The 26878-nt window shown below is 51.6% G+C and overlaps 1 protein-coding gene across 4 annotated transcripts in view; it reads left to right on the plus strand.

Moving 5' to 3' along the window:
* The window catches only part of Kcnn3 (potassium calcium-activated channel subfamily N member 3), a 145045-nt gene that overhangs the window by 36454 nt on the left and 81713 nt on the right, over positions 1-26878 (plus strand). Inside the window, exon 2 of one of the 4 annotated variants that reach the window (XM_006976310.4) lies at positions 4430-4525. The exons of 1 other annotated variant lie outside the window; for it this stretch is intronic. In XM_006976310.4, the coding sequence (XP_006976372.1) occupies positions 4430-4525 (96 nt within the window). Of the gene's footprint in view, positions 1-4429; positions 4526-18839; positions 19084-19228; positions 19309-26878 lie in introns of those variants that run through there. 2 more of the 4 variants (XM_076574470.1, XM_076574469.1) reach the window with 2 other exon arrangements.

Below are 26878 nucleotides of genomic sequence, written 5' to 3' on the forward strand. Positions count from 1 at the left end.
CATGTGGGTTTAGATAGATTGGAAATCAGTGAAGCAATAAGGCTGTCTGAAGTGAGTGTGAGTCCCTAAACCCAGCCCGAGTGACTAAGAGGCCGAAGTGTCCACCCGGCCTAAATGTACACTCTCCTGCACAAGCTGAGAATGCTCACTTTTGGAGTGGGACACTAGGAAATGGGTGTGTGTAAATGAAATGGAGTTTCAAGACTAAGAGAAAGCTTAAGGTCGTCCATCCCCACCACAGGGATCACTTGAGGCTCACATGTCCTCACCCGTGCCCGAGTGCATGTTACAAGGAAAGATGCATCTTTCCCACTGCACAAAAGCCCCTTCCTGGCAGTCCAGGGCTCAGATTTAAAAAAATAAACTTTTCAACTACAAAATGCTATATTCCCATTATTAATAATCGGAGAGAAGAAAAGTGATAAGAAAACAGCCTATGATGCAGAATATTGATATTTTCACAATCTTTTTTTCTACATGAAAAAATTTGCAAATAGTCAGAAATGTACTGCATATCCAGTTTGAGGCTCAAAGCTCCCTGGTGAATAGTCTATCACACCTTCTCTCTCTGTGTGTCTTCAGATGCTCTCTATTTTTATGGCTGTGCTAATCTCCATCACTGGCCGCTCAGATGGTCTGAGCCACTTGAATATCCTTGAGCCTGTAGGACTAGATGGATTTTAAGGTGAGCCCCACCCCGGTAGAGTGCTGGAGAGATGGCCCAGTGGTTAAGAGTGCATACTGCTTTTTCAGAGGACTAGAGGACTCCCACATTGGGAGGTTCATAAGTGCCTGTAACTCTAGCCAGGGGCATCTGGCTCCCTCTTCGGGACTCTGTGGATGCTGTACTCACATACCCCTTATAGTCATATTTTAAAAATAAAAGTAAAATCTTTATGCTTAAAAATGCCCCTCCATCACTGGGATGTGTCCTGTGTCTCCTGCATGTTGGGGGTTATTTCTTTGTTTCTATAAAGTTCTCAAGCATAGGAGAGAAGGGTTGACCAGTTGGCCACAGGACCCGTCACAGCCAGTGAGCCAAGTTTAAGGCCCCAGATGGAGTGTGGTAGGGCACAGCGGGTGTGGCAGGTGTCCCACCATGTGGTGTTTGGTGACTAATTAGTCAACACTGTGTCATTGGTGTCGTCTGAAGAGTCACATCAATTTCAAGCTCCACTGGAGTTCAAGTGGGAAAGAAGATGATAATTCAACATTTCGGCAAATAGAAAACGGTCCAGATCCAGCTAGATGTCTTTGACATAGTTTCCAGGTGTTAGAAAGTGAGTTAATGTTTTTCCTTTATTGACATGTGATAGGATCTCAAGGGTGTCTGTAAAGTCTCCAGGGTCCCTGTCAGTCCAGTGCAGAGCTCTGTCTCCCTGCAGGCTGCCGCTGGCCCAGCAGGCCACACCAGTCAAAACCTCTGAGCAGGTGGGAGCTGCCTTTTAATGGAAAAGCTTCAACTTTTGGGAGAAATGGAAGAGGCTTAAAGGAGAGGAGACAGCATCTGGCCCCTGTCCCTTCACCTCTGCCTAAAAGTGATGGAAACAGACACAGATTCTGACGTTAGCTACTTTTTTGCCAAGAAAATGAATTAGAGGTGGAAGTGTGCCACTGATCACAAGCCTTCCTGGGGTAGGCGTGATGCTCTCCACATGCTTCTGGACCCCTTTGACAAGGACCTTATGGTCATTTCTGGCTGGAGAGCACTGTGAGCTGTCCCAGTTCCTTCCTGTAGGGAAATTCATCTTGTCCCACAGCAACCGGAGCGCCCCTGGGCCTCCAGCTTCTCCCCTCAGCCCCAGATAGGTCTGGGATCAGCATCAAGTAAGCTTTCAAAGGTTGGAACCTTCTGGAGGGTCAGAACCGTGTTCTGCTTTTCTTGGTGCTCATATTGCATTAGCAAAGCACCAGTACTCCCTGAGACACCCCTATACTCATGAGCTCAGGAAAGAACTCCAGGGTACTCTTCGTTCTGAAGAGCGCAGAGGATGCTAAGTGGCCTGAGCACTGGGGATGGAATCCAGGACCTCCGCCTTGTGTGGCTAGTGCTCTACCATTAAGCGACACCCCCAGCCTTTGGCCACCTTTGGGTAGGACAGAATGGAGACATTTCTCTGAACCGTATGGTGTAATTAAGTGAGAGTTTATGCAAGAAGACAGACTGAAAACTTCTGGTAGGTGGGCCCCTCTATATCCCCCAGCAGGGACCACACTGTGGAGTATCTAGCCGGTATTCAACAAGCAAGAACTGGTTGAAATGGTTGTGGAAAAGCAAATGGATAAGAACTTGGGGTGCTGAGGCAGGAAGATGGTAAATTTACGTAACCGAACCTTGTCTCAGAAAACAACAGAACGGGGGCTCAGGGAGATGGCTTCCCAGGTAAAAGCAGTTGCCGCGCAAGCCTGATGACCCAAGTTCAATTCCTGGACCTCGCACGAAAGTGGAAGGGGAGAATTGGCTTCCACACGCTGTCCTCTGGCTTCCACGTGAGCGCTGTAGTACGTGCTCATGGCTGCCGGCTGCGTGCGCACCCTGCAACAGACAATACCAACAGAGAACAGAAGTAGGAATGAATGAGTTATTTCACTAGTTCTTCCTTAAAGCACCAGGGCTGGTTTGTGCCTGGCATAAACCGGGCCTCAATGATAGCCAGGAAGTGAAGGGTGGAGGTGACAGGCACCGGAGAGAGCACCTCCCATTCTGTGTTAGTCCACAGCGGGTGGCTGAGAACATGGACATGGGCACCTGCTGGTCCTGAACGAGACCAAGCTGTCCTCTTGACTCTGGTGGCCATCTTGGACCCCAGAACCTTGCTCTGTGGGTCCCAAACCTCTTTCCCCTCTGCCGGGTGATGTCTCCCTCCCCTAAGCTCGTTCAGCTCTGCTCGAAGTATCATCTGGCAATCAATCAATCTTATCTTGCTGTTGAAATAGCTTCCATTGTCATTTAAAGATCTTGGCTGTGACATAGTATGTGTACACTTTTAGGGGAGTTTCCTTGCGTATCTTTTAAATCGTATTGGTATGTGATGACTGGATCAGGCTGGTTAGCACCTCCCCCCCCCCCCCCCCCCCCCCCCCCCCCGCCGTCTCCTCAGACATTGCGCAGTTCCGTGTGGTAAGAACTTGTGTCCTTTTCTAGTTATTTTGCAGTGTGCCATAGACAGTTATAATCATGGTTACTTTGTATAGAAAAGTAGAGTTAGTCTCTCTTACCTAGTTATTTTTTGGTCTCTTGTCTTGGTCTGCCATTTAGGTCTGTGTAAGGGAATTTTCATGAGCATTCCTATTTCTGGGTAGAGCTAGTGCAGGGCAATGCATATTGCTCTGACCTGGGGGTCAGAGGCTCTGGCTTCGAACTCTGACCTAAGCTACTTATCCCTCTGGGCATATCACTGTTATAAAGTTGGGGCGTGCAGAAATTGTACATTAATTGATTACGCTTGAGGAGAGCACTGTTTCTTTGGTCTCCCTCAGCTCTCAGGACCAGAGAGAACCCCCACAGCGGTGCTTGGAAATGCTGCCTGGCCTGTCAGCTACGTTTGCTCAGAGCTGTCTCCTGTGTTCCCTTAGGACTGGAGGTCGCTCTCCTTTCAGACTTGCGTCACTCAGGAGTGTAGCAGGTCTCAGTTAGATGCTCTGACTGACCGGAGCGAAGAGTAACAGAGGCCAGCGCTCCCTGAGCCGAGCTAGGGCAGGTGCCTGGATGGTCACGCAGCTCTGAGTAGCTGGGGCAGGCAGGCTCTGGACCCAGCAGAGAGAGCGAATGCACAGGCTATGGGCTCTTGAAACCTCCTGGGCTGAAGCTGCAGGGAGTGTTCTCTGCCCTGACCAGCAGGCCACCACAGCCTTGCCCTGCCCCAGACCCCTTTCTGTTCCTTGGCTGGCCGTACAGCCATCCAGTAGTTCTTCTGCCGTCCTTGTCTTCCTCTTCTGACCTCGGCTTAAGCTAGGAGACAGAGAAGCTCCCAAGACATCCTGACTCATTCCTAACAGGGCTCTTCATGGCCAGGGACGTGAGGGACTTCAGAATCTTCTGGTTTGTGTTAAGACAGAAACATGAGTAGGCATGGTATAGATACCCAAACCATGTAGCAATGGCACAAAAGAGAATTACATTCATGTGACTTACGAGCATGGAGGCAAATATTCAACACATCAGTAACCAGAATCCAGCCAGGCGTCACAGACATAAAACACCGTGCCCCAGTGGGGTCATTCTGGGAATGCAAGAATGTTCTCTCCTCAAAAGCAAAGGCTCAGAAGGGGCAGCCCCGGTTCAGGCTAACTTCATGTTCCCTCCTGCTCCCAGGAGGGACTAAGGACGGACGGTCCCCTCCTCTGCCCTGCTGTTTGCTGGTACACTCTCCTTCCATGAGCTGCTTCTTGCCTGGACCCCCTAACTCTCTTTCCCTCTCTCCTGCAGGATTCCATGTTTTCGTTGGCCCTGAAATGTCTTATCAGTTTATCCACCATCATCCTGCTTGGTTTGATCATCGCCTATCACACAAGGGAAGTCCAGGTACGTCCCTCCACTTCAAGTAGTAGCCCATGCTCCCGCCTTCATCTGGGCTGAACCCATCCACCCTCAACCCAACCTGAGTGATTTTACAAGACGGTGTCCAAAATCTTGGCTCTCTTTTTTCTCTTTGCATCTTCAAGGAGGGTGTCTTGAGGCTATCCTGTGACCTTTTAGAAGAATGGAGACATTATTTCCTCTCAGGTGGCCTCATGGGTAGGCATATGGCTTCATGACTGGGGGCTGTACACACACACACACACACACACACACACACACACACACACACACACACACACACTGCCTCAAACACCAGCAAGGAGCCTGCACTCCTGAATGTGGGGATTATTCTACCTCTGAAGATGCCAGGCTGGGAGGCACCATTTTCTAGATAGAGTGGATGTGTGATGTGGTTGAGGATGCCTCTTGCTTCTGGCTGCCTGGGATGACTCAGTACTCTGGGAAATATTTCCTGGACATCTGGGTATTCTTCCAGCTTGGCTGATATAAGGAGGATAGATAGTTCAACTTGGACTGTGAGCATAAAGCCGGAGTGAGTGGACCTGAGCATCCTGTCATGACAGTGAATAGTCATCGCCCACGCCTTCCCCGGCCCCGCTCCCCCTTGCAGGCTCATCTGCTGACCCAGGTCATCCAAAATATCCAGATGCTTCTGATCATATGCCTGTGAATCTGGACACTCCCCGGGTTCTCTGGTCTGAGGAACATAGACAGAATCACATCTGGGTAGCAGGAAGAGATTGATAAAGACCAGAACTCAGGAGTCAAAAAAACTGTGGTCAAGTCTTGGCCATGACCTCTTCTTGCAGAGTGTTTTTGGATAATCCTGTGATCTTTCTGGGTCTCAGCCTCCTCACCTGGAATATGGAGGCTTTATTCCAGCTTTGCGGGGCTACTGTGAGGGTGGAACAAGAAAGAGGTGTGTGTGTGTGTGTGTGTGTGTGTGTGTGTGTGTGTGTGTGTGTGTAAACGCTAGGCAGCAAATGCTGGTCAACTCAAGTCCTTTTGTTTCTCTTTGTCATGACACAGATGTATCATGGGGAGCCTCCTGGTCCCTAAGTGAGGTCCAGTTTCTGGTCAAGTGCTGGAGTTGCTGTGGCTGGGATGGGGTGTAGTGATTTTTACTCTAGGCCTGCCTTCTGGGCAGGACTTGAAGTCTGCCCGTACATGAGGACGCCCCTTAGAGACTGTACTCTAACTTTTGCAGTCTTGTGTGCTTATACTGGGCTATGCTTTCAGGGTTGAGTACAGAGGTCACTAGGCAACTTCCTTCTCAGTGTTCAAACTGGACAAAGCTGTTGGACTTGAACCTGCACTATTGTCTAGCAGGTCTCAGAAAGTAACCAGTAGCATAATTGAAGACGACCAAGGGTCCATGGAAGGACAGTGGTCTCCAGTGTTGGCTTCATCCCAGTTTCCACCCTACCTGGAGTTCTGAGGCTCTTCGACCTTTGGGGGTCCTCATATTCTCATCTACAGGGAGGCTGTGTGGTCAGGAATCACCCTGGCCTGTGTGGGAAGTTGTCACAAAGGCCAGATTAAACAAAGAAGAATCAAAACTCAGTTGGACCCAGGTTGGAAGGAAGGACAGAAGGCAGCCCAGCACTCGGGGTGGTCCTTCCAGACACGTGGACCTCCTATTTCTGCATCATGAGGGAAGAGCAAGATCTCTGCTTCTCTTAGGTTCTCTTTCCTGCTTCAGGTCTACACACCTGAGTTAGTTCAGCTCCAAAGTGATGCTGGTCTGGGGGCAGACCATGCTGCTGGCAGACCATCTAGTGAACCCTCAGCTTAGGACCAGTCTCTGTTTCCGTGGTAACCACGCTCTCTGGGTCACTTACCTTGGCCCAACACTCACAATTTTAGAGAAACAAAGGGAAATAAGGGGCTTTGACTTTTTTAATTGATTTTTTGGGGGGGTTTTTAGCTTTTTGCTGTTGCATGTTGTTCTGGGGACAGAACTCAGGGCCTTGCACACGTCAGGCCAGGCTCTGCCTCCGATCTACACTCAGCCCAGAGTAGTGGCTTTGACTCCTAGCTCAGATACTTCAGCTTGCATGACCCTGGGATGATAGCAAGTGCTCAGTTTCCCATCCCAAGAACGGAAGTCCTGCTCCCTGCTCTGCTGAGTTCTTACGGGTGCTGGGATGGCACAGAGCACAGCGTGATTTGAAGAAGCGGGAAGTCGACTCCCTTTCCTGCTACACCCACACACCTGCCCTCTGGCTTCTAGCTGCATCTTGGGATATGCCAGGTGGGACATCTGCCTGGTCACTAGCACAGCGGGCAGTGCTGGTGTCTGGCTTTCCTCCTGTTGTGGCTGGGCTCAGTTCCCATGACCCAGCCCCTCATCATGCTGTGCCCACTGACTCCCAGGGGATGGTACCGATGTCTTCACCTTTACGGTTGCGACAGCAGCCTGTGCTGTCTCTGGTCTCCTTCTGGACAGGAGTGTGAATGGCTTGGGGCCAGAGAGGCAGCAAGAGAGGTGTTCCCATCAGCACCTCCCCTGGCCAAACTGCAGTGTTCTGCATGATAGCTTTCTCCATCACTCCAGAGACAACGATGCCGTTAATGTTTGCATTTATAAAAGTATACAGGGCCTGACAGAAAGCTGGTGTTGGCACCACATTTTGGAATAGAAGGTTCTGGACTCAAGAGCTCTAGTTTCTAAAACTAGTTACATTGTTATTTTTGCTTTGTGGCCTGGGACCTCAGTTTCAAGGAAACTCCGTCTAGTCATTAGGGTCCCAGGCCCCTGGTTTCAAATTCCCTGGTCTAGGGTATGGCTGCTCACTTTTCAGGGCCCTGGTTACTGAGTGATAGGGAGGAGCTGTCCCTATGTGACTGACAGAATTTCCAGGGGAAGGCCAGCTGCTGCTGCGATGAGCAGAGGAAGAAGAAGGCTGCGGCTGTCCCATCGCCTAGTCTTAGATGGCCACAAATGTGGCCACCCGCCTAGCACAGGACCTGTTGGGTTCTGTGACTGAGCTGACCAGAGGAGCATCTAGAGTGACAGTGTCCATCTAGAATGCCCCCTTTCTGCTGAGAGGAAAGAAGCCAGCTCTTCTGGAACGTGCTCTCAGCCCCAGTCCTGTCTCTGGAACAGCAAGGAAAGGACCATGATTGACACACGGTCACCCTGTCCTCCTTCAGTCTTTGCCTCTTGTGGCACTTAGGAGTGGAGCTTTGCAAGACTCGGGTCCCTTTTACTCCCCAAGCCAGTGTATCCCGAAAAGAAAGGAAAATACAAAAGCTATGCATTTGGGGCCTTCACTAAAATGTAACCGGAAGCCCTGCTTCTTCATGGACGTTCACTCCTGTGCCAGGCTTTGGTTGCCCTCGGTGCATTCCTCGGCTGCTCTCCTGGTCGCCTCCCTGCCCTGTTCTCCATCACCCAACAGCTCAGTTGTTTATTCAGCAAGGGCTTTCGTGAGGCTGACGTGCACAGCCCGTGTGGAGCTCTTCTTCCTGGGCTGGAAGCCTGCCGTCACCCGTGGCTTCTCCGAGGGGTCACCGGCTTTGACTGTGTCGTCCGGTGCTGGCCTAGAAGGCAGGCTACCAGGTTTCTGATAGCATGGATGTCGGGACAGCCCAGCTGGGGTTCAAGGCAGACTCTGTCACCTTTTGGGGTAGGGATATGTGGTGACCTTTAGAAAATGTCTTACTCCCCTTGGCTCTGTTTCCTTCCTGCAAAGTCAAACTAGTGAGAGTCCCTACCACAAAGACTGTGCACAGGTCCAGTTGGGGCATTATAAGAATGCTGCGGCTTAGATGAAGTCCTGTATGCCTGGCTCACAGGGTGGAAAAGGTGTCTGTCTTAGCCACTGTCCTGTTGCTGTGAGGAGAGACACCAAGGCAACTCTTATAAAAGAGAGCATTTAATTGGGGCCTGCTTACAGTTCCAGAGGCTTATAGTCTATTACCATCCTGCTGGGAAACATGGCAGCGCACAAGGTACGGAACAGTAGGCTAAGAGCGACATTTGATCTATACGTGGGGCGGGGGAGGGGGGAGACAGAAGGAGAGAGACAGAGACAGACAGAGACAGAGACAGAGAGATGGACTGGGCTTGGCATGAGCTTTTGAAACCTCAAAGCCCATGCCCAGTGACACACTTCCTCCAACAAGGAAGTTCCTCACCTCTTATTTTTTTCTCAAATAGTGCCAGTTCCTGGTGACTAAGTCTTCAAATACAGGAGCCTGTGGGAGCCATTCTTATTCAAACTGCCACAGCGTCCCAAACAGAGATAACACAGTAAGCAAAAGCCCTGGGGTGGAAGCTGCAGTGTGCATTCAGAATGCATCAAGGCTCTGGTCTTGGGCAGCTGGGCAGCTCCACTGTGGAAGGTGGGCAGGCCGGTTTGTCTTGCTAACGGGTTTTGAAACGTGCATGCTCGAGGCAGCAGCAGTCACCATGAAAGGGTGTCAAGCTGGAGGGACGTTTACATTTTCCACATGCTCTCTGCCGTGGCTGGCAAGTGCGAGAAGGGTCAGTTTCAGAGGCAGGGAGAGAGCCAGACGCCGATGACAGCGTCCAGGTGAAGGATAGCGATGCCTGACCAGGATGAGCGCAAGAATGGGGACAGGACGAGGAGGCAGACATTAGAGATGCTGAGCGAGTGGGAATGACAAGACTCGGTGACCAATTAGTCTGGTTATATTCTCTGCGGGGAGAGAGGAGTCTCCCAATTGCTGGGGTAACTCAGTGCTGGAGAGTGCCATTCATTAAACCGAAAACACAGAAGGAGGTCAAGGTGGGAAGGTGTTGGGTTCCACTCTGGGCATAGGAGGGGCCTCTCGCTGCCTCCAGCAAGGAAAAGGGAGCTAATGATGTCGGATAGTTAGGAATGGATGTGCAGGGGCAGTGAGATAAGAGGGGGCACAGGGCAGAGTCCCCAGAGGATCCTTGACAGGTAATAAGTAGGTGGTGGAGGAGGAGCTCCTAGGAGACTGAGAAGGAACAGCTAAGGACCCCAAGGAGGGGAGGAGAGAAGGGAGCCGTTGTATCTGCCACATGGAGGGCAGGACTGAAGAACACACCTGTCCTCTGCCTGCCTTCGTCAGGGCAGTCATTGGGAATGAGTGTGTGTGTGTGTGTGTGTGTGTGTGTGTGTGTGTGTGTGTGTGTGTGTGTGTGTCAGAGTGACCAAGTAGAGACAGTGAGCACAGGCGCTCTGCCTTTGTGGATAGACTATGAGCAAGGAGCCAGCTGGGAGGGAGAGGGGATAACCAGGGCTTATCGTCTGGTCCAGGAGCATGTGAGTGGGGAAGGGTAGAGTGCCCAGGGAGGAGGTGCTTGGCTTAGGCTGGGGATATGGACAGCAATGGGAGTTCACATCATGGAGCCCCTGGGTAGAGGCTGCAAGCGCCATCAGTTCCCACTCATGCTGTTTCATTAGCTGACTCAGCGGGACGGGGTTGATCTACTCCTGTTTGGAAGTGTTGGTCCCCTCAAGATCCAACCTAAGCCTCCCTACGCTTCTTGAGTTTCCTCCTATGTGACAGAAACATAATGATGGTGGTAAGATCTGAGCCTTCTGCTTTGCGAATTTGGAACACCAGGGACCCAAAGTGGAGATTTTCATTTATTAGGTATATAAAAGTGAATATTTTTATTAAATACCAACAGGGTTCCCAGAAGATAGGGAACTTATTTAAAATCATAGGACGTGAGTTATAGTCAGGAGACGGCTCACACTGTAAAAGGCTCACCCGCTGTAGTGTGATTGTCCAGGAGAGCCGTGCAGCCTCCTGGGTACTCACAATATGCTGTCACCGAGACTTGATGTGTGTAATGCAGCAGGGGTCATTGGTGCAGACCCTTTGGGGTCCCTTTACTAAATAGGTTTGTGGCATCTTCCCATCATGGGGCAGGCAGACAACTTAGTCCTGCTCGTTACCTTCCCCTTCCTACAGAAGTGTGGACTCAGATCCTGGTCCTAAGAGGAGAGGTGTGACAGCTGAGCTCTGTACTGACTTCTCTGAATCAGTAAATTTACGCTCGTGTCATTGGTAACACTGAGCCTGCGCGTTCATCGGTTTACTCAATAATCCTAAGTCACTTTTAACTCATTAACACCTGAGCCTGCTGACCCAAGCTTATAGGCACCATAGGAGGAGGTGTGTGTGTGTGTGTGTGTGTGTGACAGTCCAGGTGGCATGAAGAAGATGGAGTGGGGCGTGTCTCCTGGGGGTGGGTGGGTCCTAGGGAGGTGGTGCTGGGCTCTGTGATCACTTGGAGCAGAGACCTTGTATATTGGAGACAGAGCTGGCCTGGAGTGATTCAGAGGGCTAAGGAGAGCAGGAGGGAGCTATATCTTTTTTCCCCCCGTGGGAACTAGAGGCTGTCCATCCTTTCTGCGGACAGACCTAGACAGTGCTGATGGTGTTCCTGGTTGACTGATTGATGAATTTGAGGTGCTGAGTCTGGGGCTGAGGAGGTGACTCAGTTAGTAAAGTGCTTGCCCAACCCCCAACCATGTGGACCTGAGCTTGGATCCCCAGTACTCACATAGGGCCGATGTGTTTGTAACCTGTGGGGGCGGTGCATGCGGTGTGTGTGCATCTGTCTGTCTGTCTGTCTGTCTGTCTGTCTGTCTGTCTGTCTCTCTCTCTCTCTCTCTCTCTCTCTCTGTGTGTGTGTGTGTGTGTGTGTGTACGTACAGGTGGATCGCTAGAGCTCATTGGCCAGGTACATTAGCCAAATTTATGAGTTCCAGTTTTAGAGAGACCCTGTTTCAAAGAATAAGGTGGAGAGAGCTGAGGAAGATATCTGTCTTTGTTAGGGTTTCTACTGCAATGATTAGACACCATGATCAAAAGTAGCTTGGGGAGGAAAGATTTATTTTGTCTTCCAGCTTATAGTTAGTTCATCATCCAGGGAAGTCAGGGCAGGAACTCAGGCAGGAACCTGGGTGCGGGAGCTCATGCAGAGGCCATGGAAGACTACTGCTTACTGGTTTGCTCAGTCTGCTTTCTTACGTCATTTAGGACTACACATCCAGGGTGGCGTCACCCTCTGTGGGATGGGCCCACCCACATCAACCATCAGTCAAGAAAAATGCACCATAGGCTAGCCCACAGGCCAGTCTTGTGGGGGCATTTTCTTCAATTGAGGTTACCTCTTCCAAAATGACTCTATCCTGTGTCAAGTTGAACCAAAAAGCATAAAACCTAACGTTGACCTCTGTCCTCCACATGCATGTGAACACACACACACACACACACACACACACACACACACACACACACACACAAGACATGAATGGGCAGCTCTGAGTTCCTGAGATCTGAAGACCCTGGGTAGACATCTCAGCCTGGCTTGGCCTGAGGGCATCGGCTCAGCCTCCATGGGACCACCACAGAGGAGACCAGCGCTCAGATGGGTTTAGTACTGAAGGGGCACCCAAGCTGACCAGGACATGCTGCACAGCGCCTCCTCTGCCAACCTTGTGCCCATCTCCTGTTCCACTTTCGATAACACTCCACTGACAGATTGCAGCTCGTGTGGGAAACTGAGAATGGGCAGTGTGTTCCAGGGGCCTCACTGAGGTGCTGCTGATCCTGGGGTCAGCCTGTGCTTGCTAAGGCTGGAAAGAAAGCAGAAAGAGAGAGGAGGGCCTGCCATGAAGGCACATGCCTGTGATCCCAGCATTCAGGAGGAGGCACCTGTCTCAATAAAAGAAGGAAGGGAGGCGGGGTGCGGGGAGCAAGAGAAAACGCGAGAGAGCAAGAGAGTGAGCGGGAATATGAATGCTTGGCTTCAGCAGGGTGCCAGGAGACCTGGTCACATTCTTTGAAGATAGGAGTTTCAGCGGGTGCTTGGGCAACTGCCTGGGTGGTGATGGTTCCACTGCACTTAGTCTGTGCTTTGAAATCTGACAGCGTTTTCGCAGGGCTGGCAGCTTTACCATCTTTCTTCACCTTTAGCCTGATAATTCCTCCTCTAGGAATTCTTTCTGGCCACCTCTGGTCCCCAAGCAAGGGGCCTGTCTAGTCTGTGACTTAGCATCAGCTCCTTACCTGCTGCGGCTTGCCTGATTGGTGGACTGTAAATGCCGTCTCTTGTCAGCCCCTCTTCCCTAGGTGTGGACTCCGTGATGACAGGGACTGTATTGGAGCGAATCGATGTCTGTCAGTCACGCAGTTAGACTCAGCAAGAGCTGAATAGTGAGTGGATGAGTTGAACTCAGGCAGATAGATGAGATCTCTCTTCCTTCTGTGGAGAAAACTCATCTCCAAAAGGCTGGGCAGGCCTCAGTCTGCAGTGTGGGCTTCTGGCCCATGATTTTTGTATCCCAAAGGGTAGAAGTCTCAATCGTCCTCTCTTGTGAGCTTGCCCACTGTGGTCCTCCTTGCTGCACTCTGGTCAGCCTACCTCAGTCCCAGGACCTGTTCACTTAGATCTGCCCCGGCTCTGAATTGCCATGGTTACCACATCAATCCTGATAGCCAATTTCTATGTGACACTGTGTCTTTATTGGCTAAATATTTAAACACTTGAGTTTAACCCCTTTGCCTCACAGAGGGCTTCCTGCTTCTGCTCCTCTTAGTAGGTGTGAAGGTGCCTGCTCTGCCCTGACTGCTGAGGTGAGGGGGCAGCCAGACTCCATCTTAGCTTTCTGTACTTCGTCACTGGGAAATGCATTCTGAAGCATCCTGTTTCCTGACAGAGCGTGTGCTGTGTCTATTAAAAGTAGGAAAACCCATACTCGGGGCATGTTGGGACTTGTCCCAGCCAGATGGACAGCTCCGAACTTCTCAAGTTCACTTGCTGGGTGCCATTGACTCTAGGGTGCATGCCTCTTTATGTGTGGGAGTGAGTGAGTGGGGAGGTGTGTGTGTGTGTGTGTGTGTGTGTGTGTGTATGTTTGCTCTTGCTTGTGTGTGTGTACATATGGAGGCCAGAGGTTGACACTGACATTGGATGTCTTTCTCTATCATTCTTTTGTTCTTTTGAGACTGGGTCTCTCACAGTTTCAGCTAGACTGGGTGGCCAGCAAATCTCCAGGATCCACCTGTCTTATGGCCTTCCAGGTGCATATGGCTGCCACAGCGAGCTTTTATGTGGGGGTTGGGGACCTGAACTCAGGTCTTCATGCTTGATGCTGGCACAGCAGGTACTTTGCTCGCAGAACCATCTCCCCAGCCCTGCCAATCCCTCTCACCAAGTCTTCCAAAAGCTTCCTGGGCCCCAGGAGTCCGGGGCGGTAGGGTGGTCCTCCATCCTAGACCCTGACCGGGCTCAGGGCAGGTTAGTTCAGAGGGAGTTATGTTTGTAAGTGGGAGGTGACTCCTCCTTTTTGCTTCTCACTGGCTTCAGACAGGCCCCAGCAGTCAGAATCCACCTGAATGTGGGTTGCCTTGGAAACCACACACTTGTCTTCACCCTGGGCTGTGTGAAGCGAGTGAGCACGGAATATGTGGCTCAGGAGGCCTCAGCAGTGCAAATCAGCACCATACCCGGGCGGCACTGAACAAGGGTGAGGGGCCCAGTCCCTGCCGCACCCCAGGGCTCCGGCTCCGGGGAGCTCTGCACTGTTATGTGGGACTAGAACCTGCGTCCAGGTTGTCTGGAGTGTTGATCACTGTAGCCGGACAGGCTACCACCAGCTCAACTTTCTTATTTTTTGTGGTTGTAAAGTAGATAGATCAGGCCAAATGACCTTTGGGGCTTCTGACTCTATGAAGGTGCCATAGCTGAGGGACCCTTGGAGACAGGGAGAGAACACAGAAGGAAAGCGGCTGAGAGCAGTGTGGAGGACCGTGGCTGGCAGTGTGTGCCCAGGAGGCTCCTGGTGGGGCTGTCTGAACAACCGTGTCCTTCCCCTAAAAGCCTTACCTCTTTCCCAGAAGCAGAACTGGACGCCTGGCTAATGGCCTCAAAGTTGACACAGAAAGCCATCCAAAAGACAGTTTTTTGGCTCTGGCATCTTGTAGTTGAAAGGAGACTTCTCTCCAGTCTTTTGCAGGCACAAACTGGCAGGCCACCCAAAGCCTTTAGAATAATTACAGTCGGTGGCCAAGCGTCTTCCCCTCTCAATTCTGTCCTCCTTTCTCCAAAGTCACTGGGCTGCAAGCTCACTTCATGAAAAATCTATCTCTGGCTCTGGTGAAGTGCATATCTGTGACTTTTTCCAGAATTAATATGTCCTATTTTTGTATTGTTCCTTTGTGTTTATTTTGTTTGTTTCTTCCTTTGAGGTAAGGGCTTACTGTGTAGTTCCAGCTGACCTGGAATTTGTGAGTTTTCTTGCCTCAGCCTACTAAGAGGTAATCTAATTTCCAGATGTGTGCCAGCCACCATGCCCAGCTGTCTTTCCTCCTCCTTTAGGGGTGTTCATGTAGGTGTCTTGTTTAGGGTTCAGCACTCAGTAGACGTTGATTCTCAGTACTAGGACTAGCTATTCATCTCCACAGTAACTCTGACCACTCAGAGAGAACACTGACTCAAGCGGAATGCAGCACTACCCTATGGAAATAAGCATAAACATTTAGAGGACAGTTTGACATCCTGTCATTGAGTAGTAGTTCCCTCCCTGGGACCTGGGACCTCAGGAGCCATGGACTTTGGACCAGGTGTACGGTACCAGGCCTGGATTCTTTACTGTGGGCCAAGTTTCGGATCCAATCCCAAAGCAGGTGGTTACCTCCATAACCTTTGTGCCGCTCTTTCAAGAGTGGGAGCATCTTGTCTGGTAGATCGGTACTGTGGCAGGCAGAGTTGGCTGCGGGGTGACCACTGATGCCCTTTCTTCCCCGGTATCCTGGATAGCACCTCCTGAACTATTACAGCTAGTCCTCGGGGAGGAAGTTTTCAAATTTGCCTGGCTTCTCTCTGTCCCTCAACCAAAGCGTGCTGTATCTTCGGCCAATGGGTCTTCCCAGTTAGAGCTGGTGGGAAAGCAAGAACTATGGCAATGGCTGGTGGTGTTTGAAAGGGGCCTCCTGATTCCTATACTTGATACTGAGATGTTTATTTAATAATGCATGACTGACAAGTCTGACTATGCAGGGCACAGCTACTTGCTCCACAGTGGCGGCCATCCTCCATCAGCGATGTGTATTAGCCCCACTGTACTGTGTCTGGCCCCCCACAGGCCATTAAACCCCACTTCCCTAGGGGTATGTGTTCTGACGGCACCGCCAGGGTTCTATGTACACTTCAGGTAGAGGAATAGAACCATTCATGAGCTCGGCAAAGGTGGCGTCTTCCTTCCGCCATCTCTGCAGCTGCTCCTTCAGTGTCTAATAAAGGCGCTGTACACAGTAGGAGCTCAGTGATTCTAAATTAGGCTAATGGAAACTGACTCTGAAGCTTTGGGAGATTGGAAGACACTGTAGAATTTTGCTGCCTAGAGATTTCTATATAATCGTTATTGCATTATGCTGCCAAGAAAATTCTGGTAATTCTAGTTTCCTGTTGGGCAAGAACCTGGTAAAGTGACATTTCCCATTTCTAAGAAGAAAGATGGCAAAATCAGCAGAGCTCAAATCCTTCTAACCCAGTAACTGGATGAGGGGAGACGGGGTCTGTCCTTCATTTCCCTTTGGTTGAAAGGATTTTATGTAAGTTAGAAGAAATTCTGTCCCTCTCCCACCTCCCCTGTCAGAAGGGAGGGAGGTCCATGGGCAGTGGACCTGGGTCCCGGTTGTGATTTTGTCATTTAATGTTCCCCCTTAAAAATGGGAACATAACATAAATTTGCCACTTTACAACACAGTCCAGTGGCATGAAGTGACATCCACGTGTGGCTCAAGAATTGCCACCAGCTACCTCCAGAACTGGCTTCATCACCTTCGATGTAACCCGTGTGCCTTGGTGTGAGAGAGACTGGCCTCCTGGCCTGATTTCCACAGGCACTGTCCACCACGCCAGCCTCTGAGCCTACCCTGAGTAACACCCCTGGGTCCCAGGCTGGGGTCCTATCCCAAGCCTATGTCTGGCGAGTGGCTTGCAACCACATGCATGGCAACCGTGGCGGCACCGTGTGTCTGTTCATCTCTTGTGGGCAAGGGCTTGTGTCTTTGTTATTCCAGATGTTCTTGTCAGCGTCTTGTTCTCTACGTAAGTCAAGTGAGGCTGAGAGAGGATAAATGACCCACTCAAAGGCGTGTGGCTGATGAGAGGCAGAGCTGGCGTCCCATAGAGGACCATCTCCGGGCCCAGCAGACTTCCCTGCTTCCGGGAGTGCATGCCACTCTCAAATCCACTCCTGAGAGCCGGGCGTTGGTGGCGCACGCCTTTAATCCCAGCACTCGGGAGGCGGAGGCAGGCGGATCTCTGTGAGTTCGAGGCCAGCCTGGGCTACCAAGTGAGCTCCAGGAAAGGCGCAAAGCTACACAGAGAAACCCTGTCTTGAAAAACCAAAAAAAAAAAAAAAAAAAAAAAAAAATCCACTCCTGCCCCTAAATCCCGTGGCCCGTGGTGTCTAGAGGCACCCGGGAACATGGTTGAGTCGCAGGCATACTCCTAGGTCATTGAGAAGAGGGGATTTGGTGGGGTCCTGTCAGGGACAAGGACAGAATCTCTGAAAAGCAACATAGACACATTGGTCCTCCCTGAGGTCTTGCTAGGCACACCTCAGCCTCTGGGGTGCGTTAGGTGGGCCCCCCTCCACCTGTTAGAGCCTCTCTCTCTTTCTGCTTCCCTGCCGTCTTCCGCTGAGGTCTACATTTATGGAAGGATGAAGTGCAGCTCCCTGGTGGAGGAGAAGGTGGCCATGTTGGTGCAATGCCCATGTTTCCCTGCCTGCCTTCCCTTTGCTGTGGGTGCTGATCTTTCTTGCAGATTGGCTGCCTGGCTGAGCCCCATACGGTCTTGATTTTGCTTGCCTCCCTGGCCCTCTCAGGGGCAGGCACCATTTCTTGTGCCTTCTCGGCCTGTCTGGAGCCACCAGCCCTGCTAGTCCCTGGGCGGTCAGGTTCGTATTTGCTCTAGCTCTAGGTACTGAAGATCGGGCAGTCTGGGGTCTGCTTTAGAGGTTGTCTTTGCTTGCTATATCCCATAGGTCCAGCAGCCTCCTCTGTATCCCTACTCACAGTGACTGTTCTTACGCTGAGCATCTACAACGTCACACCCAAACTTCCTTGAGGGGGACCCAGAACTTCCCAGCATCTTATCTTTCCAGATAGAGCGCGGGTCCTGCCCGGCTCTACTGCTCTGCCCAGATCCAGGCAGAGGTGCACCACTGTGACCTGGTCAGCAGGGGGCCACCTCCTTGCTTTCTCATTCTCTTGACCTTAAAGATGGCTTCCACAGTAGCTCACGGGTTCGCTCAAAGCCTGCTGCTGTCTTCATTGAGCTGTTGATTTTTCAGCTGTTCCCCCATCTCATTTTCGTTGTAGAAGCAGCCCTTTTGGGGGGGGGGTGGCGGGGGAGAAACCTGCACCTTTGGTTGCCCCTGTTGGTTTCCCCTTGCGTTCCTCTCATCTCATCATCAGCAGGGTATTCGGGGTGGTCCCAGCTTCCTGCCTCACACCCTGGGTGAGCCTGGTGTAAGGGCCTTGTCCAAACCACTGAGATAGATGTGGAACCAGAAACCGAATCTGGGGCGGCACATTTTCTTTAGCTCGACTGCACAGAGCGAATTGAGGTTTAAAAAGAAGCCCCAGTATTTGCAAGTCTTTTATTCTAAAAATCAGTGGCCTCCCCTTAAGCTGCAGTAGCGTGTCCCTGTCCACCACACCTTTCTCTACAGACCATGCACATCTGTGAAACACTCATCTCATGTAACCAATGCTTACTGTAACCAATGCTTCCTGAGCTACAGTGCTTGGTGCTGGGCGCCAGCTCCCGGGTCTGGCCTCTGGCGTGGATGACACATGACACTTGGCCATTTGATAAGACTGTTGTAACAATGTTGCCCCAACAGCCACTGGAGAGTGTTGACACATAGCCACATGCCCTGTGGCTCTAACATTCCCAATTGCTCCAGCACAGCAGCTGGGCTTGGCCCTTGCTGCTGACCTGTGACTAAGCTTGCTTGTGTAGCCACAAAGCAGGGATCAGTAGCCAGCCACGGTGGAGCCATCTGCCAGGTGCAGAGCAACCGCAGCCTCCAAACCCAGACCATGAGGTAGCATTGCGTTAGGACAGGCATGACTTCCAATGTCCCTGACACCTTCCTCCCCACGGATCCTGCCCCTCACTTCTTCCAGTCCCTTCCTTGGTGCCCCTGGGGCAGGGAGCTAAATGCTCTCCAAGATCCCTCTCGGTTCTCTACGATACCACTTGTTAGACTGTACTAGAAACTAGCCATTTGAGAGCAAAGAGGAATTGCCTCCACTGGGTGTGTGTAGGACGGAGGGGGGAGGGGCAGGCCTGGCGATGTTTGTCTTCCTGCTGTTGTTAGAAATAGCAACTGTTCTCCACCTTGCCTGAGGACTGGACGAAAGGTGATTAATTTCCTGATACAGAACTACTGGAGGTCTGTTCCGAGCCAGGCGTCCGCAGGGACAGTAAGGCTCCGGCCCTAAACAGACTTTTGATCTAACCTGAGATAAACATCTTGACGGCAGTCCCAGTGAACAGCCTAGTGAGTCTTCCCACCTAGGGGGGAACAAGGACCTCACACTGGTGCCCGGGGAGATGGTAGAGGGGTGGGCGGAGTTCTAGCCGAGCAGGGGAGGGTCCTCTAGGGGAAGGAGTCTGGCAAGCAGCTGGGAAAGGTAAGCAAGCCTAGTGCTTTTAGGGATGGATAAGACACAGGCATAAACGGAGACTGGAGAGAAGTGAAGATGGACGGACTTGGGCTGTCCTGGTGAGTCTAAAATGGCACTGTAATCTGACAGAGGCAGGGGTGTTAGGGAATGTCTCCAAGCTGCTGTGGCAGAGATTTTAGAAAGAATGTGAGTTCATCAATGGCTTATCAAAGCCCAAGCGGTGGGAGTGAGGTGGGGAGATGGACAGACATGTGGAGAGTTGGTTGTCTGGTCAGTGGTATCGGCTGGGACTTCCAAGTTCGGGACTGTGCTGGGGGATAGGTTGAACAATCTCCCTCAGTGGAGATCTCCAAGACTAAAGATGGCGGCTACAGCTGCCCTTGTTTGAGAATCAGGAATGACAAGTGCCGTCTCAGCCTAGAACCCCGAGATTCTAAAGCTATGGATAGAGCACGCCCCCAGCAGGGCCTCGGGGAAGCCCAGCGTGCCATGCACTGTCAGATCTTTTCAGATGGCTGGCAGGAGGTGCGCCCATCGGGCTTCACAGGAACCCAGTTACCTCCCCCTAAAAATATACTCGTCCCCAGCAGCCTTGGGAGCCGAGCTTCTCCCAAAGGCAAGGGTTTGAATCTTTTCTCGTGTTCAGGATTCAGACTTGCCAGGTTGGCCAGGTGGCTAGGAACTGTCACCATTCCAGAGTGTCAGCAGCATGGGCAGCATCACCCAAAGCCAACACAAAACATCTTGTGTGTTGTGGGGTTGAGAAGGCGCCATGTGGCGGCGGGGGGGTGGGGGGCTCACACAGGAAGAGGTGTGCTGCCTGGGCCTTGGTGGGAACTCAGGGGCATGGCTGTGGCTGGACCCCAGAGCCAAGGCCTTGCTCAAACAGCTTGTTTCCACTTCATGCTTATCTCCACACCCTTAGTGTCAGCATTACCCTGCCTCTTCCCACCTTTATGTACCCTCCGGCTCTCTTTTCTTAACTGCAGCCATTTTTACTTTTTTTTTTTTTTTTTTTTTGTATTGGAACATGCAATGTTTGTTGTTGTGGGCTGACTCCGCCTCTGCACGTGCATGTGTGTGAGTGTGGTTTTAAAGCCGGATTGACAGGAATGGATTTTACAGCCCATACTTCCTGGGTCTGGAAAAAGAGAGAGGAAGACAGTGAGGGACAGGATCTCTGAAGCAGGGAACGTTCTGATCTAGGTGTGCTCTGGGGATAAATTTAGTTCTCAAGGCTGCTGCGATGTTCTAATTGAGCAGGAGTCCTTGGGCACCCACAGTGGGGAGTGGCCGTGTGTCATCCCTCACCTGCTGGCCCAACTTCAGGGACCACAGGAAGCCCAAAGCTTCTGAATGTTACGTATGCAGAGCTGCAGTGACAGGTGCCTGAGCGGACACAAGATGGACGCGCAGCGTAGGTTTCCTCCAGGCCCCTTTTAGGTGCCGGTAGGTTTCGGAGCACTTCGGTTTGTATGGCTGGCACATCTCAAAGAGGAAATGCAGCTGAATGGTGTGTACTGCCATGTCCTCATGTTCCCAGGATTAAATCAATAAGAGCTGAAATATTAATTGGGCTTTTATGAAGAGAAAATGAAATACGGTATGGCACGGAACACTCTAGGTTTAAGTTCATGAGTTTGACTGTCAACCTCCCCTGAATTGCTAGATTTCTCTGAATCTGTTTCCTTCTGTGTATAATAGGAGGCCATACACATATTTGTAGTATCCGCTTAGAATATCCCCAAGTCTGGAACAACCAGGAGTTTGGGTGATTATTTTAGCTTGTCTCCTCCTTCACGAGACTACCTTTTGCTCAGTCCAGCTCTTGCCTGTGGTCGGCGCCTGCTGTTCATTCGGATGAGGTCTCTGGAGCCCTTGCTGGCCACATTCAGGTCAGCACTCTCCCTGGGGACCCATCTCCCGTCCTCACCCTTCTCCCACTCCCGGTCTTCATGGTCACCCTAGGTCTGTAGGGAGCTTCTCGTCCTTCCTGCCCAAGGCTGGCCAGTCCCTACAGGTCCTAGACACAAGCTTATTGTCAACACGTGGGGCACGGAGCCCCCCTCTCCTGAGTACTGGGAACTGGATCTCAGGCTGGTGACTGGAGCATGGACAGGCTCGTTAGAGCTGCCTGGCTGGATATAATGGTGACAGTGAAAATCATAAAACATTAGCACAGGGCCACATGCTGCACAAACAGTATCCCATTTAATCTTCATATTATCCTCAATTTATTCCCATCCATTTTGTATTAGCTTGAACCAGCACACGTTTATTATCTTACATTTGGGGTTTGGGGTCAGAAGTTTAAAATGGCGCCAGCGAACTCTAAGCGTTGGCAAGGCAGCTCGGGATAATCCACTTGCTTGGCTTTTCAGCTTCTGGAAAGTGGCTTGCCTTCCATCTTCCAAGCCGTCAGTGGCTGGTTGAGTTTTCTCGTGCTATGTCACACGCCTCCCCTACGCTCCTGCACTCTATTTAAGGGCCTTTGTGACAACGTGGTGCCCATCTGATAATGCAGGAAGAGCTCCCCATTGCAGACTGACCATCTTTACTCTGGCTGATCCTCCGTTCTCCTTTGCTGTGGTTTGGGGACTGGATGTGAACATTTAAGGGGTGTCCTTCCGCCTACCACAGGCCCCTTCTTGCAGAGACTTGGATTTTAGATCCCATGCCCAAGGTCACGTGGCTGCTGAGTGGCAGGCTGGAACCAGAGCTGGAGGTGGTTGATCCAGGAAAGTCTGAGAAAAATCCTTGTGCAGAATAGCCCGACTGCCAGTGGCATTCGGAGAGAGGAGATGGGAGGAACCCTAGGTTGAATCCAGTTCGTCTTAGTCTGGAACGGGAGGATAAGCTGGCCTGGTGACAATCTTCGGGAGAGGCCATGTTCTTCAATTTGGCTGCACACTGGAATCACCCTGGGAGCTTCCAAATGACACCAGCGTTTCACCCCTGGAGAGTTGGCCTTAATTGCTCTGGGGAGACCCTGAGTTTAGGGATTTCCCAGGCTCTCCAGCTGATTCTGGAGTATAGTGGAATCGCCACTCTCAACTAATCTACAGCCCCAGCTGGGCCTCTCACCCTCATAACTGCCTTCCAAGCCCCTCAGAGTTGGCGGGAGCCCCTCTCTCATCCTGCTCAGGACCCTGAGCCCCAGGCCTCTCTGCTCTACGCTGCCTCCTTGTAGCCCTGGCTGCAGCTACAGGGCATTGCATGTTCCCAGAGGAACCTCCCCTTTGGTAATGAGCATGGTCTTCTCTGGGTCTCTCTAGTCCCTCTGTAGGGCTGTTGGTAAACTGGATCAGTTTCTCCTTTGTTCATGTGAGTGGATAGAACAGATTGGAAGAACACTGCTCAGGTTCGAACCTGAGCCCTGCCAAGTCCTAATTGAACTTCGAACGAGTTATTCTCCCTCTCTGTACCTCAGTTCCCTCACCCATAAGCTTAGGACGCAAATAACGCTTACCTGGTCAGTGCGAAGATTAATGGCTTTGCAGATGAAGGAAATTACAGCTAAATGTTTGCCAGTATTCCCAGCAGCTTCACCTAGCCCTGTGGGTCCAATTGATTTCAACAAACATTGATTCTTTACTTAGTGCGAGGTTAGGAAAGGGGGGAAGTGTCTCCCCTGCCCTGAGATAGCTCACAGTGGTGGAGAAGGTAAATCAGTCCGATCAGACAGCTAATTAACAGTACAGCGTTGGTGCGGGAGCCAGATGGCGGTGAGGAATGAAGGCAGGGTATCGCGATGCAGGAGTTGTGAGGAGAACATATGTGAAGGGGCATCATTAGTCCTCTGCACTGACACAGCCTTAGTGGGTCTGTCTGTGTCTGCGCATCTGAACTCACGGGTTTTAATACCCGTGAGCTCAGGCAACTTGCAGGAGCATTTCCGTGCAGATGCAAAGGTGTGAATGGCACCCCGAGACCCACCACGAATGTAGGTGTTCTCTGCGAGAGGACAGTTGCAGGTTCCTCAACCGAGTGGATCCTGCCTCCCATCCAGCTATCCCCTGGAGGGCAGCAGGGACCACTGCAGCGGCAGAGGACACGTCCTGCAGACAAAGGGGCCGTGGCAGCATTGATGGAGGGCCATGAAAGAAGAACATGGATGCACAGGGTAAAAGGACCTTAAAAATGGGCGGGGTCCAGGTCCCAAATGGTCAGAATAAGCAAAAGAGGTTGCCCAGCTGGGGAATGAGGCCGCGGAAGAGGCAGGTCTTCATGTGACAGCCGGAGGGAAGTCAGGTGGTGGTGGGGACACCTTTTGGGGAGAGGGCTGCTTGCAAGGCAGAACATGTCCTTCCTGTTCCCTCTAGCCAAATGGCCGGTGGCTCCACTCATCCATCTCTCATGAGGACCGTCGGCTTGCTCAGTGTTGGCTGCTGCTGCTGGCAGCTGTGGGTGTCTCTGCCAGCTGTGTGAACAGCTGTGCACCAACCCTGGGCTGTTCTGTGCCCTGGCTCATTTCCCATCCCTGCTTGGTTGAGCACACTTAAAAACAGGATCCTACACTCCTTGGTTCTAGCTGTAAAATACGTTCCTCAGGCGAAAACAGCGAGTCGTCTGCCGGGGAAGGACCGGGAGGTGAGCACTAGGTAGACGTGCAGGCTTTTCTCATTTTGAAGAAAATCTCTGTCTGAAGCAGATGGGTGTCGATGAGTGTGCTTGTGTGTGTACAAGGTGCGGTAAGGGCTAATAACAGTACCAGATCATTACCGAGTGGCAGTTGCCAATTCTGATCGAATCCCACAGGGTTTTCCTGTCAGACATCATTCAAACCCCACCTCCATGGCTGCAGCTTGCATGCTGCTGATACCTTTAGCTGCAGCCTCAACAGGACTTTCTAGAAACTGTTTGCAGTAGCCTGGAGCTTGTCCCAGTGTCCCCAAATCCACTGGTGTGGCTCACCCGGGGTGAGAAATGGCCCTTCTTCCTCCTGGGATGCTGGAGTCTACAGGATTCTGCAGAGGGAAGGAAGCCTGGGTGGGCAGAGTCGGAGAGGATTTCTGAGCTGCTCACAAGGCCTGGCCAACAACAAAGCCCAGGGCGCACAGCTGGAGTAGACATGGCGGCTTCATCCTCAGTCAAAGGAGGCCGGAGCCTTGACTTGTCAGGGCACGACATGAAAAGATCCTCCCAAAGACTGCATCTCCCTTCCAAACGATCTGAGTAAGCAAAAACATCAAACATCTAGGAATAAGGCCAGGGAAGAGGTAGGTCTTACCATGACAGGCAGAGGGAACCTGGTGGGAGCCTCTGGGATTGCAGGGTTCTGCCTGCTGTTGGGAGCTCCATGTATGCTGGTGAGAGCAGGTGGGGCTCTTTCCTGCGGTGGAGTCTGATCTCCAGTCCTGGCTGGAGGATCATAATGACTGGATGCCATTTTTCCTGTAATATTCTAGAGCTCAGACCTCAAGGCTCCATGCGTGCCTGAGCTTCTCTCTGCCCTCCTCTACCTACCTTGGGGATTCTAGATCTTACCTGAACCCTTTCCTACATGTTCTGGGATTTCCTATCTCTTTGCTCTGGAGAGCACTCCTTGGGTGGCGAGGAGGTGTCTCCTGTGGCTCTGTGCAGGTTCCAAGTCTGTCTTTGTCCCTGCTGACAAGCTCAGTAAGTACACATGACATTCGTCTTCCTCTGGCTCACAGTCCAATGGATCCGGATACAAATTCCAGCTCTGCCTTTCACGGGCGATATAACCCCAGGCTAGAGGTTTAAACCTTTGTACTGCAGTTCCCTCTTCAGTAAAGCAGAGGGGGGCCAGTGTCTTCCTTAACAGGTGGCCACACCGGGCAAATGAATCAACACAGTGAGTGCCGTGGGTATGGGTGCCATAGGGTGGCTCCTGCTTCATCTCATCCCCTCCCCCAGTCAGGACATGCTACTTGGACCCCATGTCCTTTTGGGGTGTCAGAGCTTCAAGCTCTTCGCAGAAGCCTTTCCCAGGTCCTGCTGCCAGCTGTGAGGACAGCTGTACCTCTGCCACCTTCCCTCCCGTCCCCCTGGGTTTTTGCAGTCACGTTAAGCGGGCAAGTGCGCTTAAAAATAAGTGGCCGACGCCGCGCTTGTTTGAAGTGTAAGGTATGCCACCCTCAGAAAGAGCGTTTGTGCTGTAGAAGAGATAAGAAAGAGCTATCTGCTTAGAGAACTTTTTTGGCTAGCTTTTCTTCCAGGGCGTGGGAGGAGCATCCTCCGTCCTGGTGTGGGCTGGGGGAAGAATGAATGTGCTCTTCAGAGGCTCGGCACAGGCTCTCGGTCTGTGGCTTTCTCATTGATCTATTTCTCTCTAGTGAATGGGCTTAACAGAAGTGGAGAGAGATTTTTCCCTAATGATGGGGATAGAAAAGAATAAAAAGTGACTTTAGGGGTGTCTTGGGACCTTAGCTGTCATTGTGTGCCGACACTTCATTTCAGAATGTAAAGGGCCCTGCTTCTCTTTGGTAGGATAAATGGTCCTCTAGCCAGGGGCAGCCAGGAAAGAGGCAGAACTTCTCCTCTTAATAACACACAGCATGGAGGGGTCTCTCTCTCCTTTTCTTCCTGGGAGAAACAAGGCTGGTGCCTGGGTCAGCTGGAGCTCAGGATGGCTCAGCATGGAGTCCTAATGAATTGTTTGGAACAAATATTTCCTAGTGTTACTGGGAATCCAGGGAGGCTTTTACTCAGTTAGCCTTGGAGACCTGTCTTAGGCTGCTGCCCTGGGCACTGGTGCCCAGGTAGAAGGCGGCTGCGTGGCTCTCTAGGGTGAATCACTCTTGCTGACCTGAGGGTCCTGCGTGCTACCAGGTTACCAGCGGACGAGCTCTGGAGGTTTGTATTGGGACAGGCAAATGCTAAGCCCGGAGCACCCATTTCTTTGGTGAGAGTTTGGGTCAGAAAAAACCCCTTGAATGATTTTGAGTCCTGTGCTAGAGGAGGTCAGAGCAAGGCTACGTGGCTGCCCTGTGCTGCTGACCATTAACGCAGCCTGTGACAGTGCTCTTCAGCCCAGAGGGACTGACATCACTTGGCATCAGGGCTGACTGAGCCCAGCGACATCAGCACAAATTAAGGAATTTTTAAAAATTGTTTCTTTCTTCTTTTCTTTTTTTTTTTCCTTTTTGTTCCAGGGTCTCATGCAGTCCAGGCTAGCCTTGACCTTGCCATGTAGTTGAGGAGAACCTTGATTCTTCTCCCTCCACCTCCCAAGTGCTGGGGTTCTAGGCATTGTAAGAGTGTGCCTCAGCACACCCTGGCTTTGTGTGGTACCAGGAATCACACAACCCCTGGGGACTTTATCAGCATGCATCCTCAGCCCGGGAATTGCTTTTCTAATACATGAACTTTTAGGGGACACCTTCCAGGCAGAGCAGAGCTCCAAGTGGTAAAACCAGAGACTTTTACTTAGTCCAGGACTCGGGGGTCCTGCAAGCTGTTTGTCAAGCATGTGAGTAGGCTGCCAGGTTCCTCAGCTCGGGGATGTGCCTGGGGTGCAGCTAAAGGCAGGGTGGGGCCATACCAGTCCACCTCCTCTCAGGAACTGCTCTACAGTTGATTTTATGTGGCACTTAAGAAGCTGAGAGGAGCATGCCTAGGCTCCGTTGAGGGACCTGAGCCTTGGGCTTGGCTACAGTTGTGTTTAGTCGACTCCATGTGAGACTCGGGGACAGAGCCCGAGGA

Source organism: Peromyscus maniculatus, chromosome 6 (assembly GCF_049852395.1).
Source record: "Peromyscus maniculatus bairdii isolate BWxNUB_F1_BW_parent chromosome 6, HU_Pman_BW_mat_3.1, whole genome shotgun sequence".
Lineage (NCBI taxonomy): Eukaryota > Metazoa > Chordata > Mammalia > Rodentia > Cricetidae > Peromyscus > Peromyscus maniculatus.